General features: G+C 52.0%; 1 protein-coding gene across 2 annotated transcripts in view; it reads left to right on the forward strand.

The window, feature by feature from the left end:
* The first annotated feature begins 1,703 nt into the window (after positions 1-1,703).
* The window catches only part of sdr16c5a (short chain dehydrogenase/reductase family 16C, member 5a), a 28,681-nt gene continuing 4,438 nt past the window's right edge, over positions 1,704-25,946 (forward strand). The window contains exons 1-7 of one of the 2 annotated variants that reach the window (XM_080524035.1): positions 1,704-2,012; positions 2,373-2,712; positions 13,818-13,949; positions 14,728-14,827; positions 15,587-15,731; positions 19,001-19,126; positions 25,297-25,596. In XM_080524035.1, the coding sequence (XP_080380161.1) occupies positions 2,392-2,712; positions 13,818-13,949; positions 14,728-14,827; positions 15,587-15,731; positions 19,001-19,126; positions 25,297-25,393 (921 nt within the window). In that variant the 5' untranslated portion in view covers positions 1,704-2,012; positions 2,373-2,391 and the 3' untranslated portion in view covers positions 25,394-25,596. Of the gene's footprint in view, positions 2,013-2,372; positions 2,713-13,817; positions 13,950-14,727; positions 14,828-15,586; positions 15,732-19,000; positions 19,127-25,296; positions 25,597-25,946 lie in introns of those variants that run through there. The other variant, XM_080524034.1, reaches the window with a different exon arrangement.

Here is a 25,946-nt window from a genome sequence, read left to right on the forward strand (position 1 = left end):
GGAGCTAGTTTTATTAAATGTGTTTAGAGAACTGGTCATTTGGTTTAGAGAATTGGCTTTTGTGTTTTAGCAATTGGGAAAAACTGTAATATCTGCCATATGTATATATAGGCTACACTGGCGGGGGCAAGGGGGGCGACCGCCCCTCCTGGTGCCCCCACGGTTGAAAAACGTCTGTCTTAAGTGCCCTTTTGAGTGTCAAAAATGCCCTTTTGAGTGGCGAAAATGAGAGGATGTGCCCTATTGGTGCCCCTCCAATGGTCTAAACTTGACAATGTGCACTGATGGGGTCCCATGTTGTGCAGTAAGTGCCCTTTTTTTCTTTTCGCCCCTGCCCTTCAAACAGCCTGAGTCCTGGACACACCTTCTCATTCAATGCGTTTCCTTTATTTTCATGACTATTTGGTACATTGTAGATTCTCACTGAAGGCATCAAAACTATGAATGAACACATAGGAATTATGTATTTAACAATAAAGTGTGAAATAACTCTAAATATGTCTTATATTTTAGATTCCTCAAAGTAGCCACCCTTTGCTTTTTTGTCGTTAATAAAATATATAATAATAATATTAAATATAATATGTGTTAATAATATGTTATTATTATATATATATATATATATATATATATTATTAACAACAACACATATATATTTTATTAACAACAAAAAAGCAAAGGGTGGCTACTTTGAGGAATCTAAAATATAAGACATATTTAGAGTTATTTCACACTTTATTGTTAAATACATAATTCCTTTTTTTGATTGATTGAAAACTTTATTAGAAGATTTGCAGAAGTAGGTACATGAAAGTACATATTACATACAAGGTCAACTAACAGGATAAAAACCCAAGAAAGCCACTGGCTTATTTCAATTGGGGTCCTTGATTCTCAATTCATCGTTACATGTAAGACCGACAAAACAAACTAGTACTATCTACAAGATAATACAGACAAATAACTATTATTATCTACAAGATAAAAATACATCCATCATGGGAAGAACAATACAACAAAACATCAGGTATGTACAGCGGGTAGGACAGGTGGGGACATACACCACAGGTGGGGGCGGGGGACAAAACACAAAGTATGTACAGTGGGTAGTTCGGGTCTTTTAATCTGATTTTTGATTTAGAGGGTCCAGTTACGGACTGCAGCCTCCTGTAAATGTTTTTTGAGAGTGGTTTTGAAGGTGGGCAGTGTTTTGCACTCCTATGTGTTCATTCATAGTTTTGATGCCTTCAGTGAGAATCTACAATGTACCAAATAGTCATGAAAATAAAGGAAACACATTGAATGAGAAGGTGTGTCCAGACTGTTGGCCTGTACTGTATATTCATATCGGGTCTGGTTGTTGAGTCAGACAGCAGAGGAGTCAGAGTCCAGCTGCTCCAGCATGTTGACGTCCCCGCGTCACCCTGGCTGCGTTCGGAAATACCCTCTGTCAATCTGATCAGCACTCACGGAACGGCCTCTTGTCCAATCAAATGAGTTGGTCGCTTTACGACGTTGAACCCAGTGTGCTCTCCGGCGCTCTCGGAGCGACATTACGAGCGTAGCCCATAAAAGTCCACGAAAGAACTCACAATCCCACAATCCCTTGCGCGTGTGGAGTCTGGAGCGTTGATTGGCTGGTCATGTGACATCAGCTGGCCGCGCTCCCACCCCGGGCTCGTCCTCAGAGTCCGTTAGACGCCCAGAGACACCGGAGAGACACCGGAGACACACCGGAGAGAGACACCGGAGAGAGACAACGTCCAGCTCCGGGAAAACCACCGAAGATTAGAAACCTCCGCTCGGCGCAGCGCCGGGTCTGTCCCAGGGTGAGGGTTACTAGGGTTACTAGGGCGAGGTCTGCCAGGGTCACCCGGGCGTCTAACCAGGGGGTCGACCCTGACCCTGCTACTGGAGCAAAGGTCGTTTAAGGAGGAGGAGGAGGAGGAGGAGGAGGAGGAAGAGAGAGAGACAGACTCCACAGCCGAGGTTGCAGCTGGACTTGTACCGGGGTGAGTTTGAGTATCAGAGGAGATCCAAACCTGTGTTCGTTCTTGTGATTTCTTTTGATTTGTGCTTTCTCTGTTTTTAATTTGTTATGTTTTAGGCCGTTTTCTTTTAAACTCTGTAGCACCCTGAGCAAGCAGATTCGTTTGAATGAAAAGTGCAATACAAATAATACATACATTATTATGATTATGATGATTATTATTATTATTAGTGTTTTATAATCTTTTTGGTTTCATAATAGTTTTGTTTTATACTCTTTCTGTTTTATAACATTTTCTCTTCTATGCTCTCTCTCTTCTACTCTCTCTCTTCTACTCTCTCTCTCTTCTACTCTCTCTCTCTTCTCTCTCCTTCCTCTCCAGAGATCCAGATCCGTCCATCATGAGCTTTGTTCTGGAGACGCTGCAGGTGTTGTTCCTGACGCTGTGGTTCAACCTGGAGGCGCTGGTTCACCTGGTGGTGCCGCGGCGCAGGAAGAGCGTGGCGGGGGAGGTGGCGCTGGTGACGGGCGCGGGCAGCGGGCTGGGCAGGCTGGTGGCGGGGCAGCTGGCCGCCCGCGGGGCCACCCTGGTGCTCTGGGACATCAGCCAGGAGGGCCTGGAGGAGACGGCCAGGCTGCTGAGGGAGGCCGGGGCTCCCAGGGTGCACCACTACATCTGTGACTGCAGCGACCGCCAGGAGGTCTACAGGGTGGCCGACCAGGTGAGACAGACAGACAGACAGGGTGGCCGACCAGGTGAGACAGACAGACAGACACACAGGGTGGCCGACCAGGTGAGACAGACAGACAGACAGACAGGGTAGCCGACCAGGTGAGACAGACAGACAGACAGGGTGGAGGTGAGACAGACAGACAGACAGACAGACAGACAGGGTGGAGGTGAGACAGGGTGGCCGACCAGGTGAGACAGACAGACAGACAGACAGGGTGGCCGACCAGGTGAGACAGACAGACAGACAGACAGGGTGGAGGTGAGGCAGGGTGGCCGACCAGGTGAGACAGACAGACAGACAGGGTGGAGGTGAGACAGGTGTACAGGGTGGCCGACCAGGTGAGACAGACAGACAGACAGGGTGGCCGACCAGGTCAGACAGACAGACAGGGTGGAGGTGAGACAGGGTGGCCGACCAGGTGAGACAGACAGACAGACAGGGTGGCCGACCAGGTGAGACAGACAGACAGACAGACAGGGTGGAGGTGAGACAGGGTGGCCGACCAGGTGAGACAGACAGACAGACAGGGTGGCCGACCAGGTGAGACAGACAGACAGACAGACAGGGTGGAGGTGAGACAGGTGTACAGGGTGGCCGACCAGGTGAGACAGACAGACAGACAGACAGGGTGGCCGACCAGGTGAGACAGACAGACAGGGTGGAGGGTGAGACAGGGAGGAGGTGTACAGGGTGGCTGACCAGGTGAGACAGACAGACAGACAGACAGGGTGGCCGACCAGGTGAGACAGACAGACAGGGTGGAGGGTGAGACAGGGAGGAGGTGTACAGGGTGGCTGACCAGGTGAGACAGACAGACAGACAGGGTGGAGGGTGAGACAGGGAGGAGGTGTACAGGGTGGCTGACCAGGTGAGACAGACAGACAGACAGGGTGGAGGGTGAGACAGGGAGGAGGTGTACAGGGTGGCTGACCAGGTGAGACAGACAGACAGACAGGGTGGCCGACCAGGTGAGACAGACAGACAGACAGACAGGGTGGAGGTGAGACAGGGTGGCCGACCAGGTGAGACAGACAGACAGACAGGGTGGCCGACCAGGTGAGACAGACAGACAGACAGACAGGGTGGAGGTGAGACAGACAGACAGGGTGGCCGACCAGGTGAGACAGACAGACAGACAGACAGGGTGGAGGTGAGACAGGTGTACAGGGTGGCTGACCAGGTGAGACAGACAGACAGACAGGGTGGCCGACCAGGTGAGACAGACAGACAGACAGACAGGGTGGAGGTGAGACAGGGTGGCCGACCAGGTGAGACAGACAGACAGACAGGGTGGCCGACCAGGTGAGACAGACAGACAGACAGACAGGGTGGAGGTGAGACAGACAGACAGGGTGGCCGACCAGGTGAGACAGACAGACAGACAGACAGGGTGGAGGTGAGACAGGTGTACAGGGTGGCCGACCAGGTGAGACAGACAGACAGACAGACAGGGTGGCCGACCAGGTGAGACAGACAGACAGGGTGGAGGGTGAGACAGGGAGGAGGTGTACAGGGTGGCTGACCAGGTGAGACAGACAGACAGACAGGGTGGAGGGTGAGACAGGGAGGAGGTGTACAGGGTGGCTGACCAGGTGAGACAGACAGACAGACAGACAGGGTGGCCGACCAGGTGAGACAGACAGACAGACAGGGTGGAGGTGAGACAGACAGGGTGGAGGTGAGACAGACAGACAGACAGACAGGGTGGAGGTGAGACAGACAGGGTGGAGGTGAGACAGACAGGGTGAAGGTGAGACAGACAGACAGACAGACAGGGTGGAGGTGAGACAGACAGACAGACAGGGTGAAGGTGAGACAGACAGACAGACAGACAGGGTGGAGGTGAGACAGACAGACCGACAGGGTGGAGGTGAGACAGACAGACAGACAGGGTGGAGGTGAGACAGGCAGACAGACAGGGTGAAGGTGAGACAGACAGACAGGGTGAAGGTGAGACAGACAGACAGACAGGGTGAAGGTGAGACAGACAGACAGACAGGGTGAAGGTGAGACAGACAGACAGACAGGGTGGAGGTGAGACAGACAGACAGACAGACAGGGTGAAGGTGAGACAGACAGACAGACAGACAGGGTGGAGGTGAGACAGACAGACAGACAGGGTGGAGGTGAGACAGGCAGGGTGAAGGTGAGACAGACAGGGTGAAGGTGAGACAGACAGACAGACAGACAGGGTGGAGGTGAGACAGGCGTACAGGGTGGCCGACCAGGTGAGACAGACAGACAGGGTGGAGGGTGAGACAGGTGGGGAGGGTGAGACAGGGAGGAGGTGTACAGGGTGGCTGACCAGGTGAGAGAGACAGACAGACAGACAGACAGACAGGGTGGTGGTGAGACAGGGAGGAGGTGAGACAGGTGAGGAGGGTGAGACAGGGTGGCTGACCAGGTGAGAGAGACAGACAAGGTGGTGGTGAGACAGGGAGGAGGTGAGACAGTGTGGAGGTGAGACAGGTGAGGAGGGTGAGACAGGGTGGCTGACCAGGTAAGAAGCCAATCATCTAATGAAGGTTGGCAGATCGGCGGTTCGAGCCCCGGCTTGCCACGTGTCGAGGTGTCCTTGGGCAAGACACTGAACCCCAAATTGCTCCCAGTGAGCGGGCCGGCGCCTTGCATGGCAGCTTGCCGGCGTTGGTGTGTGAATGTGTGAATGAGAGGCCGTTGTAAAGAGCTTTGGAATAAGGAGCTATATAAGTGCAGTCCGTTTAACACACAATGGCCACCACTTCACTCGTGTGTGTGTGTGTGTGTGTGTAGAAATATAAATATTGACATAATCTTTGTCCCGGACTAGTTAGTGTACATAGGAGACTTCCTGAGTTGACCTGAGCACATCTACACACACACACACACACACACACACACACACACACACACACACACACACACACACACATGCACACATGCACATCCAGAGGAGGCGTGAGCTGTGTGTGTAAGGACCAGGGGTGTTAAGTCAGTGGTTAGTTGTGTATAAGGACCAGGGGGGTTAAGTCAGTGGTTAGTTGTCATATAGAACACAGCAGCAGACTGTGCCATGTCATGCTCCTCCACAACAACAATCAATAATGCAGTATGAAGCATCTTCAGAGGACAAAGCAAAATGATTCTCTCTTTGACTACCTACCCCCCCCCCCCCCCCCAAACACCCAGACCTACCCCCCCCCCTATTAATAATAATAATAATAATAATAATAATCGGATATGTTTCCTGTTGTGGTCGGGCTGTGTGCACTAGGCTGGAGGTGGTTGCCAGCCAGTCAAATACAGGTGCAGCCTTAGAAACACTATTCAAATACCCTGTTCCTACCCTGCCCCTCCCCCCTTCCCCCCCTAACCCTGCTCTCTGCTGTCACCTGTCACTAGATACTACTACCCCGAGGCAGAGAGAGTACCTGTGGGTAGGTGTGTATGTGTGTGTATGTGGGTAGGTGTGTATGTGTGTGTGTATGTGGGTAGATGTGTGTGTGTGGGTTTGTGTGAGAGCCAAGACAACTGAAGGTAGATAATAATTCACTTTGCCTAAGGCCAGAGAGAGAGAGAGAGAGAGAGAAAGAGAGTGAGAAAGAGAGAGTGAGAAAGAGAGAGTGAGAGTGAGAGAGAGAGAGAGAGAGAGAACGAGAATGAGAGAGAAAGAGAGCAAGAGAGAGAAAGAGAGAGAAAGTAGAAATGTTTGGTCAATAACACTGACAGAGAAAGAGAGAGAGAGAGAGAGAGAGAGAGAGGTACAGTCTTGGCCAAAAGTATTGTCACTTCTGTCAGATAATGCGCCACTTCTCCCAGAAAACTGTTGCAATTACAAATGCTTTGGTATTCTGTTATTCTGTGTATTTCTTTTGTTTGCATTGGAACAACACAGAAAAGCTGATCTCATTCCACACAGAACTCCAGAAATGGACCGGACAAAATGATGAGCTGCACTCTCAGTTTAATCTCTGCAGCACACCCTTTGGAAAAGAATAACTGAAATCAATCGCTTCCTGTAACCATGAATGAGTGTCTTCCACATTCTGGCCCACTCTTCCTTTGCCAGATGCTCCAGGTCACATCTGAAGGGTTCTTTTTCTCAGCTGCTGTTTCTCAGATCGCTCCACAGGTGTTCTATGGGGTTTAGATCTGGACTCATTGCTGGCCACTTCAGAACTCTCCAGCGCTTTGTCTTAAACCATGTCTGGGTGCTTTGGGTCATTGTCCTGCTGGAAGACCCATGACCTCTGACCTGGAGACCCAGCTGTCTGACACTGGGCCCTTTCCTATATTGCGCCACAACATTATTTGGTAGTCTTCAGATTTCATGATGGGTTAGGGTTATGCACACAGTCAAGGTTCAGATTTCATAATGCCATGCACACAGTCAAGGCATCCGGTGCCAGAAGCTGCAAAGCAACCCAAAAACATCTGAGCCTCCACCATGTCTGACTGTGGAGGGGAGAGGAGAGGAGAGGAGAGGAGAGGAGAGGAGAGGAGAGGAGAGGAGAGGAGAGGAGAGGAGGAGAGGAGAGGAGAGGAGGAGAGGAGAGGAGAGGAGGGGAGGGGAGGAGAGGAGAGGAGGAGAGGAGAGGAGGAGAGGAGGGGAGGAGAGGAGAGAGGAGATGAGAGGAGGAGAGGAGAGGAGGAGAGGAGAGGAGGGGAGGAGAGGAGAGAGGAGATGAGAGGAGGAGAGAGGGGAGGGGAGGAGAGGAGAGGAGAGGAGGGGAGAGGAGAGGAGGGGAGAGGAGAGGAGAGGAGAGGAGAGGAGGGGAGAGGAGAGGAGGGGAGGGGAGAGGAGGGGAGGGGAGAGGAGGGGAGGGGAGAGGAGAGGAGGGGAGAGGAGAGGAGAGGAGAGGAGAGGAGGGGAGGGGAGGAGAGGAGAGAGGAGGGGAGGAGGGGAGAGGAGGAGAGGAGAGGAGGGGAGGAGGGGAGAGGAGGAGAGGAGAGGAGGGGAGGAGAGGAGGAGAGGAGAGGAGGGGAGGAGGGGAGAGGAGGAGAGGAGGAGAGGAGAGGAGGGGAGGAGAGGAGAGAGGAGATGAGAGGAGGAGAGAGGGGAGGGGAGGGGAGGAGAGAGGAGAGGAGGAGGAGGAGAGAGGAGAGGAGGACCATGGTATTTTCTTTGAAGGCCTCATTTACTTTTCTGTAAACAGTAGAGTGATGTGCTTTACCAAACAGCTCTATTCTGGTCTCATCTGTCCACAGGACGTTCTCCCAGCATGATTCTGGCTTCCCCAAAACTCCAGTCTGGCTTTTTATGTCAGTGGGGACCTCCTGGGCCCTCCTGGGTCTCCTATATAGCGTCCCGTTTCATTCAGATGGAGACGGATAGTGTGAGCTGACCCTGTTGTACTCTCTGTGTCTGTAGCTGACCCTGTTGTACTCTCTGTGTCTGTAGCTGACTCTGTTGTACTCTGTGTCTGTAGCTGACTCTGTTGTACTCTGTGTCTGTAGCTGACTCTGTTGTACTCTGTGTCTGTAGCTGACTCTGTTGTACTCTGTGTCTGTAGCTGACACTGTTGTACTCTGTGTCTGTAGCTGACACTGTTGTACTCTGTGTCTGTAGCTGACTCTGTTGTACTCTGTGTCTGTAGCTGACCCTGTTGTACTCTGTGTCTGTAGCTGACCCTGTTGTACTCTGTGTCTGTAGCTGACTCTGTTGTACTCTGTGTCTGTAGCTGACCCTGTTGTACTCTGTGTCTGTAGCTGACCCTGTTGTACTCTGTGTCTGTAGCTGACCCTGTTGTACTCTGTGTCTGTAGCTGACTCTGTTGTACTCTGTGTCTGTAGCTGACTCTGTTGTACTCTGTGTCTGTAGCTGACTCTGTTGTACTCTGTGTCTGTAGCTGACACTGTTGTACTCTGTGTCTGTAGCTGACACTGTTGTACTCTGTGTCTGTAGCTGACTCTGTTGTACTCTGTGTCTGTAGCTGACCCTGTTGTACTCTGTGTCTGTAGCTGACCCTGTTGTACTCTGTGTCTGTAGCTGACACTGTTGTACTCTGTGTCTGTAGCTGACACTGTTGTACTCTGTGTCTGTAGCTGACCCTGTTGTACTCTGTGTCTGTGGCTGACTCTGTTGTACTCTGTGTCTGTAGCTGACCCTGTTGTACTCTGTGTCTGTAGCTGACACTGTTGTACTCTGTGTCTGTAGCTGACACTGTTGTACTCTGTGTCTGTAGCTGACACTGTTGTACTCTGTGTCTGTGGCTGACACTGTTGTACTCTGTGTCTGTAGCTGACTCTGTTGTAGCCTGTGTCTGTAGCTGACCCTGTTGTACTCTGTGTCTGTAGCTGACCCTGTTGTACTCTGTGTCTGTAGCTGACACTGTTGTACTCTGTGTCTGTAGCTGACTCTGTTGTACTCTGTGTCTGTAGCTGACACTGTTGTACTCTGTGTCTGTAGCTGACACTGTTGTACTCTGTGTCTGTAGCTGACACTGTTGTACTCTGTGTCTGTAGCTGACTCTGTTGTACTCTGTGTCTGTAGCTGACACTGTTGTACTCTGTGTCTGTAGCTGACACTGTTGTACTCTGTGTCTGTAGCTGACACTGTTGTACTCTGTGTCTGTAGCTGACTCTGTTGTACTCTGTGTCTGTAGCTGACACTGTTGTACTCTGTGTCTGTAGCTGACACTGTTGTACTCTGTGTCTGTAGCTGACTCTGTTGTACTCTGTGTCTGTAGCTGACACTGTTGTACTCTGTGTCTGTAGCTGACACTGTTGTACTCTGTGTCTGTAGCTGACACTGTTGTACTCTGTGTCTGTAGCTGACTCTGTTGTACTCTGTGTCTGTAGCTGACACTGTTGTACTCTGTGTCTGTAGCTGACACTGTTGTACTCTGTGTCTGTAGCTGACTCTGTTGTACTCTGTGTCTGTAGCTGACACTGTTGTACTCTGTGTCTGTAGCTGACTCTGTTGTACTCTGTGTCTGTAGCTGACACTGTTGTACTCTGTGTCTGTAGCTGACACTGTTGTACTCTGTGTCTGTAGCTGACCCTGTTGTACTCTGTGTCTGTAGCTGACACTGTTGTACTCTGTGTCTGTAGCTGACACTGTTGTACTCTGTGTCTGTAGCTGACTCTGTTGTACTCTGTGTCTGTAGCTGACACTGTTGTACTCTGTGTCTGTAGCTGACACTGTTGTACTCTGTGTCTGTAGCTGACACTGTTGTACTCTGTGTCTGTAGCTGACTCTGTTGTACTCTGTGTCTGTAGCTGACACTGTTGTACTCTGTGTCTGTAGCTGACACTGTTGTACTCTGTGTCTGTAGCTGACTCTGTTGTACTCTGTGTCTGTAGCTGACACTGTTGTACTCTGTGTCTGTAGCTGACACTGTTGTACTCTGTGTCTGTAGCTGACACTGTTGTACTCTGTGTCTGTAGCTGACTCTGTTGTACTCTGTGTCTGTAGCTGACACTGTTGTACTCTGTGTCTGTAGCTGACACTGTTGTACTCTGTGTCTGTAGCTGACTCTGTTGTACTCTGTGTCTGTAGCTGACACTGTTGTACTCTGTGTCTGTAGCTGACACTGTTGTACTCTGTGTCTGTAGCTGACTCTGTTGTACTCTGTGTCTGTGGCTGACACTGTTGTACTCTGTGTCTGTAGCTGACACTGTTGTACTCTGTGTCTGTAGCTGACTCTGTTGTACTCTGTGTCTGTAGCTGACACTGTTGTACTCTGTGTCTGTAGCTGACTCTGTTGTACTCTGTGTCTGTGGCTGACACTGTTGTACTCTGTGTCTGTAGCTGACACTGTTGTACTCTGTGTCTGTAGCTGACTCTGTTGTACTCTGTGTCTGTAGCTGACTCTGTTGTACTCTGTGTCTGTAGCTGACTCTGTTGTACTCTGTGTCTGTAGCTGACACTGTTGTACTCTGTGTCTGTAGCTGACTCTGTTGTACTCTGTGTCTGTAGCTGACTCTGTTGTACTCTGTGTCTGTAGCTGACACTGTTGTACCCTGAGTCTGTAGCTGACTCTGTTGTACTCTGTGTCTGTAGCTGACTCTGTTGTACTCTGTGTCTGTAGCTGACACTGTTGTACTCTGTGTCTGTAGCTGACTCTGTTGTACTCTGTGTCTGTAGCTGACTCTGTTGTGCCCCGTGTCTGTAGCTGACTCTGTTGTACTCTGTGTCTGTAGCTGACACTGTTGTACTCTGTGTCTGTAGCTGACTCTGTTGTACTCTGTGTCTGTAGCTGACTCTGTTGTACTCTGTGTCTGTAGCTGACTCTGTTGTACTCTGTGTCTGTAGCTGACCCTGTTGTACTCTGAGTCTGTAGCTGACACTGTTGTACTCTGTGTCTGTAGCTGACACTGTTGTACTCTGAGTCTGTAGCTGACCCTGTTGTACTCTGTGTCTGTAGCTGACACTGTTGTACTCTGTGTCTGTAGCTGACCCTGTTGTACTCTGAGTCTGTAGCTGACCCTGTTGTACCCTGTGTCTGTAGCTGACACTGTTGTACTCTGTGTCTGTAGCTGACTCTGTTGTACTCTGTGTCTGTAGCTGACTCTGTTGTACTCTGTGTCTGTAGCTGACACTGTTGTACTCTGTGTCTGTCTGTAGCTGACCCTGTTGTACTCTGTGTCTGTAGCTGACACTGTTGTACTCTGTGTCTGTAGCTGACCCTGTTGTACTCTGAGTCTGTAGCTGACCCTGTTGTACCCTGTGTCTGTAGCTGACACTGTTGTACTCTGTGTCTGTAGCTGACTCTGTTGTACTCTGTGTCTGTAGCTGACTCTGTTGTACTCTGTGTCTGTAGCTGACCCTGTTGTACTCTGTGTCTGTAGCTGACTCTGTTGTACTCTGTGTCTGTAGCTGACCCTGTTGTACCCTGTGTCTGTAGCTGACCCTGTTGTACTCTGTGTCTGTAGCTGACAGGTTGTACTCTGTGTCTGTAGCTGACTCTGTTGTACTCTGAGTCTGTAGCTGACACTGTTGTACTCTGAGTCTGTAGCTGACACTGTTGTACTCTGTGTCTGTAGCTGACTCTGTTGTACCCTGTGTCTGTAGCTGACACTGTTGTACCCTGTGTCTGTAGCTGACAGGTTGTACTCTGTGTCTGTAGCTGACTCTGTTGTACTCTGAGTCTGTAGCTGACACTGTTGTACTCTGAGTCTGTAGCTGACACTGTTGTACTCTGTGTCTGTAGCTGACCCTGTTGTACTCTGTGTCTGTAGCTGACCCTGTTGTACTCTGTGTCTGTAGCTGACACTGTTGTACTCTGTGTCTGTAGCTGACTCTGTTGTACTCTGTGTCTGTAGCTGACCCTGTTGTACTCTGTGTCTGTAGCTGACTCTGTTGTACTCTGTGTCTGTAGCTGACACTGTTGTACTCTGTGTCTGTAGCTGACACTGTTGTACTCTGAGTCTGTAGCTGACTCTGTTGTACTCTGTGTCTGTAGCTGACACTGTTGTACTCTGTGTCTGTAGCTGACACTGTTGTACTCTGTGTCTGTAGCTGACAGGTTGTACTCTGTGTCTGTAGCTGACTCTGTTGTACTCTGTGTCTGTGGCTGACACTGTTGTACTCTGTGTCTGTAGCTGACCCTGTTGTACTCTGTGTCTGTAGCTGACTCTGTTGTACTCTGTGTCTGTGGCTGACACTGTTGTACTCTGTGTCTGTAGCTGACCCTGTTGTACTCTGTGTCTGTAGCTGACTCTGTTGTACCCTGTGTCTGTAGCTGACCCTGTTGTACTCTGTGTGTGTAGCTGACTCTGTTGTACTCTGTGTCTGTAGCTGACCCTGTTGTACTCTGTGTCTGTAGCTGACTCTGTTGTACTCTGTGTCTGTGGCTGACACTGTTGTACTCTGTGTCTGTAGCTGACACTGTTGTACTCTGTGTCTGTAGCTGACACTGTTGTACCCTGTGTCTGTAGCTGACTCTGTTGTACTCTGAGTCTGTAGCTGACACTGTTGTACCCTGAGTCTGTAGCTGACACTGTTGTACTCTGTGTGTCTGTAGCTGACACTGTTGTACCCTGTGTCTGTAGCTGACCCTGTTGTACTCTGTGTCTGAGGTGAGGCTCAGACACTGTGGACAGAATCTTCACCCCTGAAACAGGCTGACCCTGAAACAGGCTGACTAGGAAACAGGCTGAGTCTGAAACAGGTTCACTTTTGGATAAACAGTCTGTTGTCAGCCAGGTGTGTTGTGGAGCTGTGCTGATGTACACAGTGTCTGTGTGTGTGTGTGTGTGCGTGTGCGTGTGTGTGTGTGTGTGTGTGTGTGTGTGTGTGTGTGTGTGTGTGTGTGTGTGTACAGTGTCTACAGTGCCTTGGGGAAGTATTCAGACACCTGTGCAAATCAGAGACCAGAGAGATAAAACCAAAGATATTAATTCCAAAATCCCATGAACTATTATCCTTCATTAAGATGGACTCAGTTCACCTTGCTGTCTGTTTTCCTGACGAGGTTTTGCATTTGAGCTCATTTTAAGAACGTCACAGCAAAGGCTCTGAATACTCATGTACAAGAGGTGTTTCTGTCTTTACATTTTTACGAAATTTACAGAAATTAAAAAAAAAAGCTTTGTCATTCTGGGGTATTGTGTGTGTGGATTGATCACAAAATCTTTTAATTTAATCCATTTTAAACTGAGTCTAAAACACAACAACAAAGTGAAGGGGTCTGAACGCTTTCCAGAGAGACTGTATTCCACCTGCATCCAGAGAGACTGCATCCCACCTGCATCCCCGCTGATGAAACCTATCTGCTGTGGAACCTGTTCTCAGCTGCTCTACCTGAGGGGGCGTCGTCATGACAGCCCTGTCCTCTACAGGTGGACTAGACAAGGTCACATGACAACAAAATAAACATATATCTTTCTTCTTCCATCACTGAGACTGCCAATGGCCCCGGGCCTGAGCTAGATTCCTCTTCCTGCTACGACTGGTGGATTGATGATTCACTTACTTAGTCAAATGTATCGATTGTAAGTTGCTTTGGAATAAGGTGTCTGCTAAATGACGGCCAGAATGACGGTGTATAGAACGTAGCTGGAACGTTACGGCCGACACGTTGGCTGACAGCTGTAAACAGACAGTCTGAATACTCTGAAATATAGTTTTTCTCCCCCCTCCCTCCCCCGCTGCCTCCCCCCCCCCCCAGGTGAAGAGAGAGGTGGGGGACGTCAGCATCCTGGTCAACAACGCCGGCATCGTCACCGGGGCCAAGTTCATGGACGCCCCCGACAGCCTGATAGAGAAGACCATGGAGGTCAACACCATGGCTCACTTCTGGGTCAGTCCACTTCCTTTCTCGGTGTCCCACTTCCTGTCTGGGTGTCCCACTTCCTGTCTGTGTGTCCCTCTTCCTGTCTGTGTGTTTACCTGTCTGTCTGTTTACCTGTCTGCGTGTTTACCTGTCTGTCTGTATACCTGTCTGTGTGTTTACCTGTCTGTGTGTTTACCTGTCTGTCTGTATACCTGTCTGTCTGTTTACCTGTCTGTGTGTTTACCTGTCTGTCTGTTTACCTGTCTGTGTGTTTACCTGTCTGTGTGTTTACCTGTCTGTCTGTTTACCTGTCTGTCTGTTTACCTGTCTGTCTGTTTACCTGTCTGTGTGTTTACCTGTCTGTGTGTTTACCTGTCTGTCTGTTTACCTGTCTGTCTGTTTACCTGTCTGTCTGTTTACCTGTCTGTGTGTTTACCTGTCTGTGTGTTTACCTGTCTGTGTGTTTACCTGTCTGTCTGTTTACCTGTCTGTCTGTTTACCTGTCTGTGTGTTTACCTGTCTGTCTGTTTACCTGTCTGTGTGTTTACCTGTCTGTGTGTTTACCTGTCTGTGTGTTTACCTGTCTGTGTGTTTACCTGTCTCTGTGTGGGTGTGGCTTCCTGTCTGTGTGTCCCTCTTCCTGTCTGTGTGTCCCTCTTCCTGTCTGTGTGTCCCTCTTCCTGTCTGTGTGTTAGTGTTTTACTTTGAGCTTCAACATGTGAATGTTGTTGTTCTTAAAGGCCAGTCTCTTATTTCTAAACATTTTATTCTACTTCCTCTTGTTCCACTTCCTGTTTCCTGTCAGACGTACAAGGCCTTCCTGCCGGCCATGATGGCCAACAACCACGGGCACCTGGTCAGCGTGGCGAGCTCTGCTGGTCTGATAGGCTGCAACGGCCTGGCAGGTACACGCTTACCATGGTTACTATGGTTACTGAGGCTGGGGGAGGAGGGAGAACACCAGGGGAGGCTGGGGGAGGTAGAACACCAGGGGAGGCTGGGGGAGGTAGAACACCAGGGGAGGCTGGGGGAGGTAGAACACCAGGGGAGGCTGGGGGGGGAGGTAGAACACCAGGGGAGGCTGGGGGAGGTAGAACACCAGGGGAGGCTGGGGGAGGTAGAACACCAGGGGAGGCTGGGGGAGGTAGAACACCAGGGGAGGCTGGGGGAAGTAGAACACCAGGGGAGGCTGGGGGAGGTAGAACACCAGGGGAGGCTGGGGGAGGTAGAACACCAGGGGAGGCTGGGGGAGGTAGAACACCAGGGGAGGCTGGGGGAGGTAGAACACCAGGGGAGGCTGGTGGAGGTAGAACACCAGGGGAGGCTGGGGGAGGTAGAACACCAGGGGAGGCTGGGGGAGGTAGAACACCAGGGGAGGCTGGGGGAGGTAGAACACCAGGGGAGGCTGGGGGAGGTAGAACACCAGGGGAGGCTGGGGGAGGTAGAACACCAGGGGAGGCTGGGGGAGGTAGAACACCAGGGGAGGCTTGGGGAGGTAGAACACCAGGGGAGGCTGGGGGAGGTAGAACACCAGGGGAGGCTGGGGAGGTAGAACACCAGGGGAGGCTGGGGGAGGTAGAACACCAGGGGAGGTAGAACACCAGGGGAGGCTGTCTCCTAGACTACTATAACAGTACCTTGTTGCCATGGCGTCTGTCTCCTAGACTACTGCGCCAGTAAGTTCGCGGCGGTCGGCTTCGCTGAGTCGGTGGCGCTGGAGCTCCTGGCCACGGGGAAGGAGGGCGTGAAGACCACCATCGTCTGCCCCTACTTCATCAACACCGGCATGTTCCACGGCTGCAAGACCAAGTGAGTGATGCACCCCTCCCTCTCCACACCCACCTACCTACCTACCCCTCCCTCTCCACACCTACCCACCTACCTACCCCTCCCTCTCCACACCTACCTACCTACCTACCCCTCCCTCTCCACACCCACCTACCTACCTACCCCTCCCTCTCCACACCTACCCACCTACCTACCCCTCCCTCTCCACACCTACCTACCTACCTACCCCTCCCTCTCCACACCCACCCACCTACCTACCCCTCCCTCTCCACACCTACCTACCTACCTACCCCTCCCTCTCCACACCTACCTACCCCTCCCTCTCCACACCTACCTACCTACCTACCCCTCCCTCTCCACACCTACCTACCTACCTACCCCTCCCTCTCCACACCTACCTACCTACCTACCCCTCCCTCTCTACACCTACCTACCTACCCCTCCCTCTCTACACCTACCTACCTACCCCTCCCTCTCCACACCTACCTACCTACCTACCCCTCCCTCTCCACACCTACCTACCTACCTACCCCTCCCTCTCCACACCTACCTACCTACCTACCCCTCCCTCTCCACACCTACCTACCTACCTACCCCTCCCTCTCCACACCTACCTACCTACCCCTCCCTCTCCACACCTACCTACCTACCTACCCCTCCCTCTCTACACCCACCTACCTACCCCTCCCTCTCCACACCCACCTACCTACCTACCCCTCCCTCTCCACACCTACCTACCTACCCCTCCCTCTCCACACCTACCTACCTACCTACCCCTCCCTCTCCACACCTACCTACCTACCTACCCCTCCCTCTCCACACCCACCTACCTACCTACCCCTCCCTCTCCACACCTACCTACCTACCTACCCCTCCCTCTCCACACCTACCTACCTACCTACCCCTCCCTCTCCACACCTACCTACCTACCTACCTACCCCTCCCTCTCCATACCTACCTACCTACCTACCTACCCCTCCCTCTCCACACCTACCTACCTACCTACCTACCCCTCCCTCTCCACACCTACCTACCCCTCCCTCTCCACACCCAACTGTCAGCTGTCAGACTAACAGATGATGTGAATATGTATGAGGCCCTGTATGAGGTTAGCATCACCTCCCAAGGGAGGCAACTCTCTCTGAGGTTGTAGCTAGCTAGCGTAATAATAATAATAATAATAATAATAATAATAATAATAATAATAATAATAGCTTAGATTTATATGGCACCTTTCAAGGAACCCAATGATGCTTTACAAATGTACTAATTTACAGAAAGAGACAGACAGACAGAGACAGTCAGAGACAGACAGAGACAGTCAGAGACAGTCAGAGACAGTCAGAGACAGACAGAGACAGTCAGAGACAGAGACAGACAGAGAGAGACAGAGACAGTCAGAGACAGACAGAGACAGTCAGAGACAGACAGAGACAGACAGAGACAGTCAGAGACAGACAGAGACAGACAGAGACAGTCAGAGACAGACAGAGACAGACAGAGACAGTCAGAGACAGACAGAGACAGACAGAGACAGTCAGAGACAGACAGAGACAGACAGAGACAGTCAGAGACAGACAGAGACAGTCAGAGACAGTCAGAGACAGACAGAGACAGACAGAGACAGTCAGAGACAGACAGAGACAGACAGAGACAGACAGAGACAGTCAGAGACAGTCAGAGACAGACAGAGACAGTCAGAGACAGTCAGAGACAGACAGAGACGGTCAGAGACAGACAGAGACAGACAGAGACAGACAGAGACAGTCAGAGACAGACAGAGACAGACAGAGACAGACAGAGACAGTCAGAGACAGTCAGAGACAGACAGAGACAGACAGAGACAGACAGAGACAGTCAGAGACAGTCAGAGACAGACAGAGACAGACAGAGACAGACAGAGACAGTCAGAGACAGTCAGAGACAGACAGAGACAGTCAGAGACAGTCAGAGACAGACAGAGACAGACAGAGACAGACAGAGACAGACAGAGACAGTCAGAGACAGACAGAGACAGACAGAGACAGTCAGAGACAGACAGAGACAGACAGAGACAGTCAGAGACAGACAGAGACAGACAGAGACAGACAGAGACAGTCAGAGACAGTCAGAGACAGTCAGAGACAGTCAGAGACAGACAGAGACAGACAGAGACAGACAGAGACAGTCAGAGACAGTCAGAGACAGACAGACAGAGACAACACCAGAAAGCTAAGCTAGAGGCCAAAGGCCTTGGTGAACAGGTGGGTTTTGAGGGCTGATTTGAAGGAGTCCAGGGTGGGGGCGTTGTGGATCACTGTGGGGAGAGAGTTCCAGAGGGTGGGGGCTGCCACACTGAAGGCTCTGTGCGGGGGGGGGGTGGCAAGCCGGGGGGGGGGGGGGGTGGCAAGCCGGGGGGGCGGCAGGTGGCCGGAGGAGGTCAGATAAGTACTGGGGGGCGCGGAGGGACTTGTAGGAGATGCAGGACTTGACCGGAAGCCAGTGGAGGTGGATGAGGGTGGGGGTAAATGGTAAATGGACTGCACTCATGTAGCGCCTTTTTTTCTGCTCCAAAACTGCTCCAAAGCGCTTTCCAACGGCCTCTCATTCACCCATTCACACTCACATTCACACACCAATGGCAGCAAGCTACCATGCAAGGGGGTGATGTGGTGGATGAGGGTGGATGAGGGTGGATGAGGGTGGGGGTGATGTGCTGCCAGGGCTTGGCATGGGAGAGAACCCTGCTGTAGCGGTTAGCGGTTAGCAGTTAGTTGTTGTGGTTGATTGTTTCTGGGGTTTAATAGTCTGGGTGGAGCCCACCCTTACCCAGCGGAGGTCTGTGAGAGGCTGTCCTCCCGCTGGCAGACGCTGGCAGGCGCGTGGGGAGCCTGGCCGTGTTTCTGTGTTTCTACATTGTTGTTGTTGGATCCAGATGGAACGACACGGAATAGAACAACGGTTTAGACTGAGATGTGTTTTATGATGCGTGAAATAGACCAGGACTGTGTGTCTGTGTGTCTGTGTGTCTGTGTGTGTGTGCGTGTGTGCGTGTGTGCGTGTGTGTGTGTATGTGTTTGTTGCAGGACTTGAGAATGAGAATGCTGGGAGCTAAGGTGTAACTGTGTATCGTTTGTGTACACACACACACACACACACACACACACACACACACACCCACCAACACCAACACCATAATATAGGCCTAAGTAGTGTAGTAACCATGGATACCTTGAGTAAAGTAGTAACTGTGTGCATCTCAGAGACATCTCCTTGACTCCTCCCCCTCATCCTGACTCCTCCCCCTGCAGGTGGCCCCGCCTCCTGCCCATCCTGGACCCCCTCTACGTGGCGCAGAAGATCACAGACGCCATCCTGACAGACCAGGTCTACCTGCTGCTGCCCAGGACCATGTACCTGCTGCTGGGCCTCAAGAAGTACGTACCCCCCTCCTACCCGACCCCTGACCCCTAACCCCCTCCTACCTACCTACCCCTAACCTCCTCTACCTACCTACCCCTAACCTCCTCTACCTACCTACCTACCCCTAACCTCCTCTACCTACCTACCCCTAACCTCCTCTACCTACCTACCCCTAACCTCCTCTACCTACCTACCCCTAACCTCCTCTACCTACCTACCCCTAACCTCCTCTACCTACCTACCTACCCCTAACCTCCTCTACCTACCTACCCCTAACCTCCTCTACCTACCTACCTACCCCTAACCTCCTCTACCTACCTACCTACCCCTAACCTCCTCTACCTACCTACCCCTAACCTCCTCTACCTACCTACCCCTAACCTCCTCTACCTACCTACCCCTAACCTCCTCTACCTACCTACCTACCCCTAACCTCCTCTACCTACCTACCCCTAACCTCCTCTACCTACCTACCTACCCCTAACCTCCTCTACCTACCTACCTACCCCTAACCCCCTCTACCTACCTACCCCTAACCTCCTCTACCTACCTACCTACCCCTAACCTCCTCTACCTACCTACCCCTAACCTCCTCTACCTACCTACCCCTAACCTCCTCTACCTACCTACCTACCCCTAACCTCCTCTACCTACCTACCCCTAACCTCCTCTACCTACCTACCCCTAACCCCCTCTACCTACCTACCTACCCCTAACCTCCTCTACCTACCTACCTACCCCTAACCTCCTCTACCTACCTACCTACCCCTAACCTCCTCTACCTACCTACCCCTAACCTCCTCTACCTACCTACCTACCTACCCCTAACCTCCTCTACCTACCTACCCCTAACCTCCTCTACCTACCTACCTACCCCTAACCTCCTCTACCTACCTACCCCTAACCTCCTCTACCTACCTACCTACCTACCCCTAACCTCCTCTACCTACCTACCCCTAACCTCCTCTACCTACCTACCTACCCCTAACCTCCTCTACCTACCTACCCCTAACCCCCTCTACCTACCTACCCCTAACCTCCTCTACCTACCTACCCCTAACCCCCTCTACCTACCTACCCCTAACCTCCTCTACCTACCTACCCCTAACCTCCTCTACCTACCTACCCCTAACCTCCTCTACCTACCTACCCCTAACCTCCTCTACCTACCTACCCCTAACCTCCTCTACCTACCTACCCCTAACCTCCTCTACCTACCTACCTACCCCTAACCTCCTCTACCTACCTACCCCTAACCTCCTCTACCTACCTACCTACCCCTAACCTCCTCTACCTACCTACCCCTAACCTCCTCTACCTACCTACCCCTAACCTCCTCTACCTACCTACCCCTAACCTCCTCTACCTACCTACCCCTAACCTCCTCTACCTACCTACCCCTAACCTCCTCTACCTACCTACCCCTAACCCCCTCTACCTACCTACCCCTAACCTCCTCTACCTACCTACCTACCCCTAACCTCCTCTACCTACCTACCCCTAACCTCCTCTACCTACCTACCTACCCCTAACCTCCCCTACCTACCTACCCCTAACCTCCTCTACCTACCTACCCCTAACCCCCTCTACCTACCTACCCCTAACCCCCTCTACCTACCTACCTACCCCTAACCTCCTCTACCTACCTACCCCTAACCTCCTCTACCTACCTACCTACCCCTAACCTCCCCTACCTACCTACCCCTAACCTCCTCTACCTACCTACCTACCCCTAACCCCCTCTACCTACCTACCCCTAACCTCCTCTACCTACCTACCTACCCCTAACCTCCTCTACCTACCTACCTACCCCTAACCTCCTCTACCTACCTACCCCTAACCTCCTCTACCTACCTACCCCTAACCTCCTCTACCTACCTACCCCTAACCTCCTCTACCTACCTACCTACCCCTAACCTCCTCTACCTACCTACCCCTAACCTCCTCTACCTACCTACCTACCCCTAACCTCCTCTACCTACCTACCTACCCCTAACCTCCTCTACCTACCTACCTACCCCTAACCTCCTCTACCTACCTACCTACCCCTAACCTCCTCTACCTACCTACCTACCCCTAACCCCCTCTACCTACCTACCCCTAACCTCCTCTACCTACCTACCCCTAACCTCCTCTACCTACCTACCCCTAACCTCCTCTACCTACCTACCCCTAACCTCCTCTACCTACCTACCCCTAACCTCCTCTACCTACCTACCCCTAACCTCCTCTACCTACCTACCCCTAACCTCCTCTACCTACCTACCCCTAACCTCCTCTACCTACCTACCCCTAACCTCCTCTACCTACCTACCCCTAACCTCCTCTACCTACCTACCTACCCCTAACCTCCTCTACCTACCTACCTACCCCTAACCTCCTCTACCTACCTACCTACCCCTAACCTCCTCTACCTACCTACCCCTAACCTCCTCTACCTACCTACCCCTAACCTCCTCTACCTACCTACCCCTAACCCCCTCTACCTACCTACCCCTAACCTCCTCTACCTACCTACCTACCCCTAACCTCCTCTACCTACCTACCCCTAACCTCCTCTACCTACCTACCCCTAACCTCCTCTACCTACCTACCCCTAACCTCCTCTACCTACCTACCTACCCCTAACCTCCTCTACCTACCTACCCCTAACCTCCTCTACCTACCTACCCCTAACCTCCTCTACCTACCTACCCCTAACCCCCTCTACCTACCTACCCCTAACCTCCTCTACCTACCTACCTACCCCTAACCTCCTCTACCTACCTACCCCTAACCTCCTCTACCTACCTACCCCTAACCTCCTCTACCTACCTACCCCTAACCTCCTCTACCTACCTACCTACCCCTAACCTCCTCTACCTACCTACCCCTAACCTCCTCTACCTACCTACCTACCCCTAACCTCCTCTACCTACCTACCCCTAACCTCCTCTACCTACCTACCCCTAACCTCCTCTACCTACCTACCTACCCCTAACCTCCTCTACCTACCTACCTACCCCTAACCTCCTCTACCTACCTACCCCTAACCCCCTCTACCTACCTACCTACCCCTAACCCCCTCTACCTACCTACCCCTAACCTCCTCTACCTACCTACCTACCCCTAACCTCCTCTACCTACCTACCTACCCCTAACCTCCTCTACCTACCTACCCCTAACCTCCTCTACCTACCTACCCCTAACCTCCTCTACCTACCTACCCCTAACCTCCTCTACCTACCTACCTACCCCTAACCTCCTCTACCTACCTACCTACCCCTAACCTCCTCTACCTACCTACCCCTAACCTCCTCTACCTACCTACCTACCCCTAACCTCCTCTACCTACCTACCCCTAACCTCCTCTACCTACCTACCTACCCCTAACCTCCTCTACCTACCTACCCCTAACCTCCTCTACCTACCTACCCCTAACCTCCTCTACCTACCTACCTACCCCTAACCCCCTCTACCTACCTACCTACCCCTAACCTCCTCTACCTACCTACCCCTAACCTCCTCTACCTACCTACCTACCCCTAACCTCCTCTACCTACCTACCCCTAACCTCCTCTACCTACCTACCCCTAACCTCCTCTACCTACCTACCCCTAACCTCCTCTACCTACCTACCCCTAACCTCCTCTACCTACCTACCTACCCCTAACCTCCTCTACCTACCTACCTACCTACCCCTAACCTCCTCTACCTACCTACCCCTAACCTCCTCTACCTACCTACCTACCTACCCCTAACCTCCTCTACCTACCTACCTACCCCTAACCTCCTCTACCTACCTACCTACCCCTAACCTCCTCTACCTACCTACCTACCCCTAACCCCCTCTACCTACCTACCCCTAACCTCCTCTACCTACCTACCCCTAACCTCCTCTACCTACCTACCCCTAACCTCCTCTACCTACCTACCCCTAACCTCCTCTACCTACCTACCTACCCCTAACCTCCTCTACCTACCTACCCCTAACCTCCTCTACCTACCTACCTACCCCTAACCCCCTCTACCTACCTACCCCTAACCTCCTCTACCTACCTACCCCTAACCTCCTCTACCTACCTACCCCTAACCTCCTCTACCTACCTACCCCTAACCTCCTCTACCTACCTACCCCTAACCTCCTCTACCTACCTACCTACCCCTAACCTCCTCTACCTACCTACCCCTAACCTCCTCTACCTACCTACCCCTAACCTCCTCTACCTACCTACCCCTAACCTCCTCTACCTACCTACCCCTAACCTCCTCTACCTACCTACCCCTAACCCCCTCTACCTACCTACCCCTAACCTCCTCTACCTACCTACCTACCCCTAACCTCCTCTACCTACCTACCCCTAACCCCCTCTACCTACCTACCTACCCCTAACCTCCTCTACCTACCTACCCCTAACCTCCTCTACCTACCTACCTACCCCTAACCTCCTCTACCTACCTACCCCTAACCTCCTCTACCTACCTACCCCTAACCTCCTCTACCTACCTACCCCTAACCTCCTCTACCTACCTACCTACCCCTAACCTCCTCTACCTACCTACCCCTAACCTCCTCTACCTACCTACCTACCCCTAACCTCCTCTACCTACCTACCCCTAACCTCCTCTACCTACCTACCCCTAACCTCCTCTACCTACCTACCTACCCCTAACCTCCTCTACCTACCTACCCCTAACCTCCTCTACCTACCTACCCCTAACCTCCTCTACCTACCTACCCCTAACCTCCTCTACCTACCTACCTACCCCTAACCTCCTCTACCTACCTACCCCTAACCTCCTCTACCTACCTACCTACCCCTAACCTCCTCTACCTACCTACCCCTAACCTCCTCTACCTACCTACCCCTAACCTCCTCTACCTACCTACCCCTAACCTCCTCTACCTACCTACCCCTAACCTCCTCTACCTACCTACCTACCCCTAACCTCCTCTACCTACCTACCCCTAACCTCCTCTACCTACCTACCCCTAACCTCCTCTACCTACCTACCTACCCCTAACCTCCTCTACCTACCTACCCCTAACCTCCTCTACCTACCTACCTACCCCTAACCTCCTCTACCTACCTACCCCTAACCTCCTCTACCTACCTACCCCTAACCTCCTCCTCACTGTCCCTGACCCTTACCTCACTGTACATATCCACATTAGATGGTAGATAGTAAGGGGAGAGCTGGGGAGAGCTGGAGAGGTCAGCAGGTCAGCCTGGGCGTCAGCTGATGTATTCCTGGGTATGACCTTTGACCCTGGGCAGCCATCTCTACTGACCCCTCCAACATGAATAGAACCTTCTTTAAACTTTCCTTCCGACCCAAACACAGACAGAGAGGAGACCTAAACACAGACAGACAGAAGAGGGTTAGGGACAGAGAGGACAGCAGGTGGTTGTCCAGGAGGTGAGAGGTCAGCTATGTGGAGGTGAAGCCTTCAGGGTTACTATGGTAATGGAAGGAGGGAGGTTAGGAGGGAGGAGTACAGCAGGGGAGGCTGGTGGAGGTTAGGAGGGAGGAGTACAGCAGGGGAGGCTGGTGGAGGTTAGGAGGGAGGAGTACAGCAGGGAGGCTGGTGGAGGTTAGGAGGGAGGAGGACAGCAGGGAGGCTGGTGGAGGTTAGGAGGGAGGAGTACAGCAGGGAGGCTGGTGGAGGTAGGAATCGGAGGACAGGCTCCTTGTAATGCATGGATTGGAATCAAACACCCGTGTCCATAAAATAAACCAACCAACCCCAGCCTTGTCCAGACCAACCACCCAACCACCCAACCAACCACCCAACCACCCAACCAACCACCCACCCAACCAACCAACCAACCAACCAACCAACCAACCACCCAGCCAACCACCCAACCAACCAACCAACCAACCAACCAACCAACCAACCCCAGCTTTGTCCAAACCAACCAACCAACCAACCAACCAACCCTAGCCTTGTCCAGACCAACCAACCAACCTTACTCAGACCAACCAACCTTACTCAGTCAGACGTCGTCAAACCAGACTCACTGGTTTCGTCAGTTTATGTCGACCCAAGCTTTTTGAACCGGGTTGCCAAGCAACAAAGTGTTTTGGTAATTTGAATGATTTAATCTGTCATCCTGGCTGGGTTAGAACCACTCATATGGTGCTGGGCTGTGGTGTGATGCTGTAGTTGACCTCTGACCCCCTCCCCCCTCCTCCCTCCCAGCACCCTGAAGTGGAAGAACTTCTGCCTCCTGGTTAAGTACATGGGAGGGTTCACCCAGCTAGAGAACTGTGACGCCATACGGCCAAAGATGCAATGAACACACACACACACACACACACACACACACACACACGCAACACACACACAGGCATCACACACACACGCAACACACACACACGCAACACACACACACACACACACGCAACACACACACACACACACACACCATTTGAAATGATACATTACTCAAGTTGTTTTAATGTGTCTTTCAATGCTGTTGTAAAAGAGCTGGTGTTCATATGACCGATGGATGGAGGGATGGAGGGAGGGAGGGAGGGAGGGAGGGATGGAGGGAGGGAGGGAGGGAGGGATGGGTGGAGGGATGGGAGGGATGGGTGGAGGGATGGGTGGGTGGGTGGAGGGATGGTGGAGGTGGTCACTGCACCAGGTGGTGGTCTGGTGGGAGCATGCTTAAGTCACAACGTTCACCTGACCTCTGTTGTAAACGGCTTCTAACCCCTCTGACGTGTGATGCTTCATCTAAATAAAGCTTCTGGATGTTCATGACTAAAGAGTCTTTCTGTACGTATGACCGCAGTGCAGCAGAGGCTGACCTCTGTACCACACCTCTCTGGCAGATCAGATGACAT

This window comes from Nansenia antarctica, assembly GCF_963989245.1.
Source record: "Nansenia antarctica genome assembly, chromosome: 2".
Lineage (NCBI taxonomy): Eukaryota > Metazoa > Chordata > Actinopteri > Argentiniformes > Microstomatidae > Nansenia > Nansenia antarctica.